At 45.4% G+C, this 12,185-nt stretch overlaps 1 protein-coding gene across 1 annotated transcript in view; it reads right to left on the minus strand.

The window, feature by feature from the left end:
• The window catches only part of ACSS3 (acyl-CoA synthetase short chain family member 3), a 212,379-nt gene extending 205,069 nt beyond the window's left edge, over window positions 1-7,310 (minus strand). The window contains exon 1 of the mRNA XM_068276864.1: window positions 6,791-7,310. Within this exon, the coding sequence (XP_068132965.1) occupies window positions 6,791-7,143 (353 nt within the window). The 5' untranslated portion in view covers window positions 7,144-7,310. The remainder of the gene's footprint in view (window positions 1-6,790) is intronic.
• Between the last annotated feature and the right edge of the window lie 4,875 nt (window positions 7,311-12,185).

A 12,185-nucleotide genomic window follows, 5' to 3' on the forward strand; every position in this document is an offset into this window, starting at 1 on the left:
CACTGTAACAACAGGAAGATACACTGAATGCAGGCGTCTCAGAAGCCAGGGTTTATTGAATTGGGGACTTCGATTAATGAATGGAAACATTCATCTCTCCGCTAATGGGTAACGTCAGGACTGCGCACAACGGCCACCCGCCGCTGAAGACTTAAAGTGGTCTAACACCCAGCATTTCAACTTTGCTTTAAAAGATTGCTTACAGCTTATAAACTATTATGCCAGATTTTTTTTTAGCAGAAATTCACTGAATGGATTAAACATGACATTTTAGTGCTGCATTTAGCTAGAATCCTCCTCCGTGCTTGCTTGTTTAGTTAGTTACAAATGTATCTATCTACAATGTAACAAACAAACACTGCTCTGAGAGAACAAAGAGGGCTTCCCCGGCAGGCTTTTCAAAGGTCTATTTGTATTCCAAATAAAGATACATTTGTAACTAAAAGATAAGAACGGATGCGGATTCCTAGTTGAATCCAACACTAAAATGTCATGTTTAACCCATTCAGTGAATTTCTGCTTAAAAAAAAATCTGGCATAATAGTTTGTAAGCTGTATGCAATCTTTTAAAGCAAAGTTGTAATGCTGGGTGTTAAACCGCTTTAAATTCACGGCCCTGGTACTTCAAGTGAAGTTTTGCCGGCCCGTGAATATACTGCACAAGATGCAGTAAGTGGTTAGATACAGTATATTACAGGCTTTTATTGCTGATGATGTCCCCTCCCCATATAAGAAAATGGTTTGCAGGAAAAAGTTAGATGCTCCTTCTGTAAGATTATTTTGCTGGCTGTTGAACAGGTGATCTGAATTGCAACTACTGTACTCAGCTTTTTTCCCACTCTGCAAAAGCTAGAATTCAACTGGGACTAATCAGATTCTGAAAACAGTTAATTACCTGACAGCTTCATTAATCAGATGTCAAGTAATTATTAGGTTCAGAAATATCATTAGCTCAGTGAAAAGTTCTAGATCTTTCCTGTGTAGTATGTTCCTATATTCCAAATATCCTCAATGCATTCTAGTTTCCACCAATAAAGCAAGCAATCTACTTTGATCCAAGTGTTCCTGAGATGAAACACATCTCAGGTCTATACTTACCTGGGGCTTCCTTAACCTTCCTGGCGGTAAGCCCGAGCTGAGCTCGGGCTATGCCGCGCAGGAGGCTCTCTCAGCCCCTGGTGGGACGATTTGCACAATTCAAAGTGCTGTGCGCGCAGCTAGCACTTTGCTAGCCGCGCGCAAAGCTTGATCGCCGCCGCTCTGCATCGATCGCCCGCATCGGCGGAAGAGGGCCCCCCCCCCCCGCCAGAGCCCTGCGCTGCCCGGACCAATGAGTTCCAGGCAGCGCTATGGGCTGTATCGGAGGCGTCTGACGTAAGGGACGTCGGCTGACGTCATTCCGATCGTCGCCATGGCGACAGGAGAAGCCAAACAGGGGAAAGCGTTATATACGCGTTCCCCTGTTTGCTATTGATGCCGGCGACGATCGCACTAGAGGGACACATGCGCCCTCTAGTGGTGTTTCATGTAGCTACCACTCTGGTAGCTTTACATGAAACCAAAAAAAAAAAAAAAAAAAAAAAAAAAAGGAGTTCTGCCTATTTGGCAAAAAAAATTAACCGCCAGGAGGGTTAAGCCCCCTTGAGGCCGAGTAGTCCCTCGCTGTCTCCCCGGGTGGCTCCTGTCCCCCACAGTACAGCCTGGTAGCCTTGCCAAGTCGCACTGTCTGCGCAAGTGCAGAACGTTCCGCGGGAGAGAGACGGGACGCGTGCCTGGTAGCGCATGCACAACTCGGCCAGGTTTTTGGGTCGTATTGGGGGAAGGGACAGGAGCCATCCGGGGAGACAGCGAGGTACTCAGGGGCCTCAAGGGGGCTTTAGGAAGCCCCAGGTAAGTATAAATGTGGGAAATGGGTTTTAAAGTGTACCTGAGATGAAAGATATCCAGGTACACTTGAAGGCCCTGTTCACATCTAAAAATCGCCATAGGGAAACATGGACATTAACTGGCACATCAGTTGTCCTCTCAGTTATAACTGACAGCAACTGATATATTTCAGTCCTGACAAAATGTTGTCAGAAGTGGAAGGGATCATGGTCAGAAGAAAATGGTGAGCTTCTGAGAGGAACTGATGGTGAGGTAACTATGTAATGATCATTTGAAGTTACCTCATGTGTTTATTTTAAATAATTTTACTCAGTTCAGGTTCCCTTTAAGCACATAAAAACATTAATGTAATTACATGATGCAGGAAGAGATGCCAGACGCTAGGAGGAGAGCAGAGTGGACAGAAGGTTGGACAGTGCTGCATAGCAGATAAGGTGAGATATCAGCATGGTTTCCACTCACGCAATACTCTGCATTCATTGCCTCAGCTGGAGGAGCCAAGCACAGCAGACAACGGAAGTCACTAATGCCACCGAGAAGGGGGGGGGGGGGGGAAGAGGACAGATAATCTAATGCCTACCTATCCTATACTGTAGTGAAATATTGGGGGATGTCATAGTCATAGATTAATGTCCTACCATATTATTTATTACTATTATCTAGTTACATAGCACGGACACCTTTGGCAGCACTACAGAGTATATAGTCATGTCACAGACTGTCCCCAGAGTAGCTCACAGTATAAACCTATCAGTCCTAGTCTACTGTCTAACCACATTATTATGTATTTATATACCCTAGGTATGCCACCAATGTACTGTATACTGTACACACACAGATTATACATTTTTTTTTTACATGCTCATAAAAAAAATTTCTGCATTTGTGGTATTCTGGGGTCGGCAGCTAAACTGTAACTGCATTTCTGCCGTGAATTCCACACATCAATAGGGGAAATGCAAAAAATACAACCGTCTCTATACATGACACTGCATACAGTGTCATATTGCCTGCCTTTAGTCCTGATGCTGCATAACCATAGTCATGTGGATGGGCATATAATGCTGGGAATACACGGAACGATCCGGTGGCTCGACTCCCGCCGCGTCCCCTCGGCCGCCCCGATCGATTCCCGCTCGTCCCCGCGGGTGCTTCCTTATCTTCTGCTCGATTCCCCGCTATTGTCCGCGTGGAATCGATCCGCGCGGGTATCGGACAGGTTGGCAATAATCAGCTGGGAGCATCAGCAGCTCGAAACACGGCACAGAAACGTACCGTGTATCCCCAGCATAAGGGCCCTTTCACACCATAGATTGCATAGCAAGAACACAATAGTTTTTCCTGTGTGCTTGCTGTTTAATTTTTGGTCTGATGCCAAAATCCCGTGGGATGGGTCTGAACAGCATTGCACCAAAACTGAAACAGTGCATTGGGACTGGATTGCACTAGTGGGAACACGGTGACATTAACACACGGGTGTCCTTACAGCTGGCAAATTCCATGCGTTTTGATAACCAAATTTAAATGCATGCAATGCAAAAGGTAACATGGTGGTATTTTTAAGGTCATTACACCGCAGCTTTTTTTTACCACCCTCAAAAAACATCCGCGTAAATGAGCATTAAGGCTACTTTCACACATGGTGCAGTGCGATCTGTGTACGTCAAAAGAGCACACTGCAGCACATTGCACAGCACCATTGCATGCAGACTTGTCACTAGTGGCCTTGGGCTAGAGGGGCTAACTAGAGGCCGTCCTTCATCCATCTTGTTAGCTTTGCATTGGTGCTTTGCTGACAATGAACACCTCTATATGTAAATTGAATAGTATTAATACTTATAAGGGAACCTAAAGCAGCAGTTTTGTCTTCCACTGACTGGCCAGCCGATGGGAAATGCGCCTGTGCAGCCCTGCCCTCGCGCGTCCTCAATCACGCTGCCGTGGCAGTGTCCTGCGCAGTAGATTTCTGTGTACTGTGCAGGATGCTCCTAGCAGCGGGAGCGTGATCGAGGAAGCATGCAGACGCAGTTTCCATCAACTGGCCAGTCAGTGGAAAATGAAACTTGGCTGCTGCGGGGAGCCGTGGGGAACATCCAGAGAGGACGCGGGCACAGGGAGGCTGCAGGGGGCTGGTAGAAACCACAGGTAAGTGAAATTATTATTTTTTTCACTTTGCTTTAGGCTACCTTTAACTGTTTCCTTACTCTGATTACACCTCTGACACTGCAGTTGTCCTTGGTAGGTTTTGAGGCTCCATATCAATAGAGTGCTTAGGGCCTCATGTAAATATCACACTGGGCCCAAAGCTCCTTCGTTACACCACTGCTTGTCCCTGCTGAAGATAGCAGCGATAGAGAAATCTGCATGCCCCCAAACATGTATGCAAGTGCAGTGCCGCTTGGAGCCCGATTGCACAGAAACTAATGGCAATGCACTTGCTTACACATCAGTGTGGTGCCATTTACTCCAATGCAATTGCATGACAAGCAGTACCGTTCGCCAAAAACTTTGCAGAGTCTGCTTTGCCAGCACTTCTGTCATATCACACCATGGGTACTGTGGCCTGTCTCATTGACATTATTGGCCACTGCAACAGGGGAGCGGTGGGAGAAAGTATAGCGACGCCATGCCCTATTGTGACAGGAATCTAAAGCTGTGAAGATGAAGAAGGAGCGGGGGGAAGAGACACTGTTCAGCTGGCCATGCACTTATAGATTTCCACTTACTGTTCCAAAACAATTGATTCCTTGGAGAAAAGAATCTATTGAAAATTGATCAAACCACAGCAATGCACTGTTCGGTTCAAATCAACGGCCTGTCGATCAGTTATGGCTCCTGCCCCAATCGACCTAGATTTTCCGTCTTGTCCAATACATACTTCTGATCGATTTTTGGTCAAAATCAAATTAAACATTTCATGCTGGGAACACGCAATGCAATTTCCCAACCTGATCTTTGGGAATCAGGCAATTATTTCCAATATGTCCAAACTGTTTCCAATCGAGAAAGGGATCGATTTTGTGAGGTTATCATTGGAAAATTGATCCCTTTATCAATCGGGAGCAGTTTAGACATGTACACACGGTACAACTTCCCATCCGATTACTCGTCGATCGGATGGGAAATTGCATTGTGTAGTCCAGCATTAAGGAATTGATCCCCATATGATTCTATCAAAGTGATTAAATCTGCAGAGAATCGAATGGGAAAATCGAAGGAGAGCTTTTGAAGCATTTTGCGATCTCCGGCGTGTTAGGTCAATGCTAGTCAATGGTGGTGATTCCACTGAAGTAATTTGATTTACCGGAAATTGCAATTGTGGTGATTTTCTTGAGCAATTGCGCTCCTGTTCAAAGTATAGGAAGTGATTTTTCTGTGCTTTTATTATCCCACAAGACTTGCAAGGTTTTTTTTTGTTTGTTTTTTAAAAACAGCAAAGGTGTGCATCCAGTCCACTGACAGAATCTACAGACATCAAGGTGACAGATGAGCAGAAGAGGGCCTCATTGTGCCAATCACTAGTTTCTGTGGCTACCAGCCATTCATAACAAAGCACAGCTTCTTTCAGCTCCATAGCAACAAAAATACATTTTTATAGACCAATCAGGTTAAAAATCACTAATACAAATTGCAATCACTTGAATTTGAGGAACTGCTAAGTGAGGGTAGTTGAGGTGTACTTACCAGCTTCTTCCAGCCCCCCAAAATATCTGAGGCCCCTCAGTGTATTTCTGGTGCCCTCCACTATTCCGCTGTCAGCCAAGGTAAACAGTCACGGCCTACAGCGCATGCTCCCGGGAGCATTCTGCACATGCGCAGCTGCAAGGGTACTTATCCGTTAGCCGGGCGCATCCGGCAGGTGGCGACAAAACTCCACCAGAGTTACATCTTTCCCTACTATCTATGTTGGCCTGGAAGGGGAATAGTAATTAGCGCCACCTGCCGGATGCGCCCGGCTAACGGATAAGCACCCCTACAAGTTTTACAAACTATGCATGCGCAGAACACTCAGCCACAGAAGCGCGATCGAGAAATCACATGCGGCTAGGACAGTGTATGGCGTGACAGCGGCACAACAGAGACTTTAGATACTAGAGTGGGCTTGAAGATACCCCAAGTAAGGTTAAGTAACTTTTTCTTCCCACATAAGATTTACTCTAATTCAAAATGACTTTAAAACCTCCAGGAATAGCTTCTAAAAAAGTGATAAAAAGACCTATCAGGGTAAGTTCACAGTGGGACATTATGTTGTGGGGCGATGTTAACGGCACAACGCAAAATTACAATGCAACAAAAAAGTCATAAAGCACACTACTGACGCGTTAACGTTGCCTACAGTAGGTACAGTGAAGCATACAGGCAATGATAAAGTATGCTTCCCTGTATCTATTAATGTGTACATTTAGAGGTAACACACTGCAGCAGTGCGTTACCATAAAGCAATATTTACACCGCAATGCTAATGTGGCACTGTGAACTTCACATAGACTTGTCACTGCAATGTGGAAAGCAGAGCTATAAGAATTTATAACGTGTGACCATAACGTCCCATTGTGAACTGTGGGGTCCAGCCCTTAAAGGATGCCTTAGCGCTGACACGAATGTAAAAACGGGGGGGGGGGGGGGGCAGGGAGCAGGCATATGTACTACGCTCTCCTCATGTGACACGTGTCCTCGATCACTCGCCAGCGCACTTGCCACCGACCACCCCCACCTGTAAGAAGCTTTGGATGCCTATTAAAAAGTAATGGAGGGGGGCAGAGGACAACAGGGGAGCAGAGGGCATGAGGAGAGCATAGAATACACGCCTGCTCCCCCTGTTTTTATATGTGGCAGCACTAAGGTATCTTATAAAGTATTAAATTAACTTCTAAAAATGAAAAGTTGCAAGACATAAACCTACCAGTTTGTAGATGGGGGATTAGAGTTGTCCACAAGTTTGTTCCATGGCTTGAACCATGTGATATTTTGGGCTGCACGCCCCCACACTTGTTCTGGGTCTTTCACTGCAGACTGAAACACGTGGTCATAATTAGCAGAGTGGGTCTGGCTGCCCAGGTGTCTGCACCAGGTAGCACAGGCAGCCCAGGGCTTTGCAGAAAGTTGTGAGAAGTGTCTTCTCTGCCAGATGCCTTCAGCTTTCACGCTTGTCCTGTACGCCTGGTGGTAATGGCCAGTGCTAATGCTAAACGCTTGCTTTTTCAGTCCTGCGTTCCTGACGCCCTGTTTGGAGAGCCACGTTAAACCAGAGTACATTTTTAAGTTGCAGCTTGACTTTCCTGGCAACAGATGATGTGTGTATGAGTGAGACTTGCTGGAGCTGCCACAAAACCAGCACTGGACGAGATCCTCCTACAGGCCAAGCTGTGATCAGTCCTGTGCTGCACAAGGAGCCTCTCTCAAATCCTGCCCAGGTTTTCTAAACAAGCCACTTTTCTGCTGGGAAGAAAACATATTTGCACAATGCTGCGTTTGATTACATGGGGAAGCAAGTAATGTTTGAACTAGTTGTGTATTTGCCAGTTAGCTACATAAACACTTTTATTTCTTCCGGTTGCTTGATATTATTGTAGCCAGGATTACTTGTGGTCTGTGCTGTGTACATCTGAGGTGGTGCAGCCTCTGCAAGTGTATTCTAAGTGTACACATTAAAAAAGGTACATTATTACCGTAAAGGTAGCCACTCATGAGGGCTCGTTTCCACTGTTGCGACGCGATTTCGGCCGCATTCCGACGCTTGTAAAAACGCATGCGGATGCGTTTCCGCATGCGTTTTTACCCGCGATTTAACCATGACACTGCCAGGGCAAAATAACATTGAAAAGGGTGCGAAATCGCACGCGAAATCGCGGGTAAAAACGCATGTAACAAACGCATGCGTTTTTACTATTAAATACATTAGCGGCGATTCGCATGGATTCCCGACGCAGGCGAATTCTGTGGGTCCCGCCGTGCAGATTTGGCCCGCCGCCAAATCGCTCCCGCACGCCGCACAGGTGGAAACAGCCCCGGCCACTTCAATGTACCAAGCGAATCCGCATCTCGTCGCCGCATGCGGATTCGCTATGGTGGAAACGAGCCCTGATACAAATCTGCAACTGATCGTTTACTAACGATTATTCGTATGAACGTCCAGAAATGATCGGATGGGACTACTAACTGACAAAAATCTAACCAATCCAATCAGATTAAGGAAATCAATCCAATTTTTGGATCGATCCTATCAATTTGATTGGTTAGGAGATTTGTAGTCATTAGTTGTCCTAAACAATAATTTCCAATTGTTCATATGAATAATCATTTATAAATGATCGTTTGGCAAATTGTACTGTTAGTGGCCACCTGAAGGGCTAATTCACACTGAGGAACATCTGGGGAGCTTTTCAGTGCTTTGCTGGTCGCTGATGACCAGCAAAGCGCTGTGACAAATGTATCCCTATGGGATCAATCTCACAGCAGTGTTTGTGATTTGCATAAATTGCAGGTGCTCTGCATGCAGCACTTTGGGGCAATCAGGATTCTCGTTTTCATGAACAAGAATTGCCAATCGCTAAAATTTTATTCTGCAAAATCGCAATGGCTGGGTGATTTAAATTTTGCGATTTAAGTGTGAACCAGCCCTGGTTAGGAGTGATTTATGAAAAAAAAAATTCTGAGCATCTGTGATTCAACAGAAATAGGGAAATTGCAAAACACCAAAAGCGAATTCCTGAGCACTGTTATGAATAAATACATTGGGCTCTATTCTCAAAGAGCCAAAAGTACCGCAAAATTTTAGCGCTAAAGTCCCGCCAGCGGTAAACTCCGCATTTTTTCAGCATTCACTAACATTTTCCGCATGTTTGCCGCATGCGGGAAAAAAGATGCGGAAACAGCCATTATTCATGCGGGAATCATGCGGTAAAAAGGTCGCATGAAAAAGTGTTTAAAAAAAAAAAGTTAAAGTCCACCAAGCACAGCCCTTAAGCCTCCACACTTCATTACAGTCAATGGGATGCGGAATATATCACCTACTTCTTGTAGGTGATAAAAATTCGGTAATTAACGAAGAAATGATGCGCCTGAACATCTTTGAGAATTGATCTTTTATTGCGGAAAATACCGACTTTTGCGGAAATTTTACCGCATGAATCCCGCACTTTTATCACACTTTTTCCGCATGCGGAAAAAACATGCGGAACATTTTGAGAATCCCAACTTGCCGGTATTTTGGGTGCAAACTTCCCGCATGTACTTTACCGCATGCGGAAACTCATTGAGAATAGAGCCCAATGTATTTATTCATTTCATATCAAAGAGTTCCTTTCCTGACTGACATCAGGAAGTGTAAAAAAATCATAACTCCACAAAAGCGTTTTTCTAAGAGCAAATCGCTCAGCGCTTGCGCTAGCGATTTGTAATTTGAACAAGGCCTAAGCACTATATTCCAGCCACAAAGGTTAGTACTAGCAGCACCATATAGTAAGTTTGTAGCCAAGTCTATGAAAGTTGCATGCGAGTCACATAGGCCTAGTGCACACCAGAGCGGTTCGGCTGCAGTTTGCGATCCGCTTGCGGGTGCGGATCCGCTAGGGTAATGTATTTCAATGGGCTGGTGCACACCAGAGCGGGAGGCGTTTTGCAGAAACGCATACTCCCGGGCTGCTGCAGATTTTGGATTGCGGATGCGTTTCTGCCTCAATGTTAAGTATAGGAAAACCGCAAACCGCTCTGAAAAACGGCACTTCAGAGCGGTTTGCCAGGCGTTTTTTGTTACAGTAGCTGTTCAGTAACAGCTTTACTGTAACAATACATGAAATCTACTACACCAAAACCGCTACACAAAACCGCAAAACGCTAGCTGAAACGCTGCAGAAAAATAAGAAAAAGCGTTTCAAAATCTGCTAGCATTTTGCGGATCTGCTAGCGGTTTTTGGTGTGCACCGGGCCATAATCAGCAACAGACATTGCCAGCAGCTGTGCTAGCAAAGTGGTTTGGCTTTTTCCCACAGGATACATTGTTTAGAGTATGTTATAGATATGTACAGTGCTGCTCAAATCCGATCCGGGAGACATCCGGATAGTTGCCTGTCTGACGTCTTCTTCGTCCATCCCCTGGCGTCACGTGATTACAAACACTTCCTCCTTCCGGGTTGAAGGAGGAAGTGTTTGTAATCACGTGGAGCGCATAGTGGGAGGCGCTGACGGACGAAGAAGATGTCAGACAGGTAAGATTGGCACCCCCCCCCCCCACACACACACACACACACACACACACACACACACACAGGTTTACTGGGAGATAACTGGATAGCAACTATCCGAATGTCTCCCGGATCAGATTTGAGCAGCACTGGATATGTATCCTTTCCATTTCCTTCACCACACTAAACAAACCTGTCAGAGCACACTTACTACATAATATATGCTTTATATTTTAACAACTAACTACATCCAAAAACGATTGGGGATTTCAATAGCTTCTTAAAAACCGCTGCCAGATTTTACTGTTGTTTGGGTCCATATTGGCGATAATTTCACTCCCCATTTTGCTCCCTGTTGCTCTCAGAGGTACACACGTTGGTTGGCCAATTATACCACCTCCGTGAAGCGTGAGAACTTAATACCTACACAATGGGCTCTATTCACAATAAGCAGTTCAGTAAAGTCATTTTGGATGGTAAAATACCTCATACAGTATTTTACACTTTTTTTTTTCCAAATTCACAAACGGTTTCCCCCGTGAGGCCGAAGTTTGGTAATTTACTGAACAAACATGCTTCAACTCACTAAACCCTGGTCGGTAAGTATCACTTACCAGCCTTTTGGCAGGGAGCTGTGTGTGAGACTCGGAGGTTTTCCAGACTGTGCATACGGTCATCCCTTTAGATGTGCTGCAGCCACCAGAGGGAGCTCTTCTATGTGCTACAATACAAATATGCACATCTAAAGGGATGCAGGGAGATTTGTCAGCTAGTTCTGTTTTGTTACACTGAAAGACCCACCAGCATCCTATCGCATCCAATCACAGTGAGAAGCAGGCTGTGTGGCTCTCTCTATTGGCTGCCTGGCTCTCCCCAAAGGCTGTCTGTCAAGTTACCGCACAGAGACAGCAGAGGGAGAGCCAGTTATCGGCTACTGTGGTCTGGAGAAAATTACCAAACGCTTTTGACCGGTAAATGAAGTGTGGCATTCTTTGTGAATTGCCATCTCCCACCGCACAAGTGGGTAATTTACCTCATTAGTCTGAAACTGTGATTTTCTGTGCGGTACCAAGTTTGGTGAATTGTAATTTGGGTAGGTGATCGGTAAAATCTGCTCTTTTGAGCATTACCGAATTCTGTAATGCTTTGCGAATAGAGCCCATTGTGTTGATGGTATTTAACCTCCCTGCCAGTATGATTTCATGCGGTGCACGGCTGCGGGAGGTTTTTTTTTTTTTTTTTTTTTAGCATGTAGCTAGCCTAGTGCTAGCTACATGCTTCCCCCCTCCCTGCGGCGTCCGCCCAGCCCCTCCGATCCCCTCCTGCGCATAATCCCAACAGGAAATCCCATTCTGAACAGATTTCTCCTGCGCGGCATAGCCCGAGCTGAGCTCGGGCTTACCGCCAGGGAGGTTAAAGTCTGTCAGCCATCATACTATATGGAGGTGGTAAATTGGCCAATCAAAACTAAACTGTAGTCTGTACTGTCTACATCTGAGATGGAGGTTTAAAGGACAAACGCAAGAGGGATATGGAGGTTGCCATATTTATTTCCTTTTAAGCAATACCAGTTGCCTGGCTATCCTGCTGATCCTCTGTCTCGAATACATTTAGCCAGAGACCCTGAACAAGCATACAGATCGGGAGTTTCTGACATTTTTGTCAGGGCTGGTGCACACCAGAGCGGTTCTGGAGCGTTTTTTAAAAAGCTTGCAAGGGGAAAACCGCTTGGCTAATGAAAGTGAATGGGCTAGCGCACACCAGAGCGGTTCGTTTTTTCCACAAACGCAAACTCTGGGGCTGCAGCATTTTTTAGATTTCTGAGGCGTTTCTGCCTCTATGGCTATCATTCATAAAGCATTTCCGCATGCGGAAATGCTTAATACCGCTGACTTTACCGAACACTCAGCAAAATCCCCATTCATAAATGCTCTTTCCGCATGAAAAGCTGACATTCCCCTGAAGAGCGATACATTTCCGCCTTGTGCGGAGTTTTTCTAGATTAATCTAGAAAAGTAACAAACACGTCCATTCATAAAGATTAGAGCAAGCGGTATGCGGAAGGAAAATACCGCTTGCTCGACAGTAGCGATAGGCGGCGGATTACTTGTGAAT

This window comes from Hyperolius riggenbachi, chromosome 3, assembly GCF_040937935.1.
Source record: "Hyperolius riggenbachi isolate aHypRig1 chromosome 3, aHypRig1.pri, whole genome shotgun sequence".
NCBI lineage: Eukaryota > Metazoa > Chordata > Amphibia > Anura > Hyperoliidae > Hyperolius > Hyperolius riggenbachi.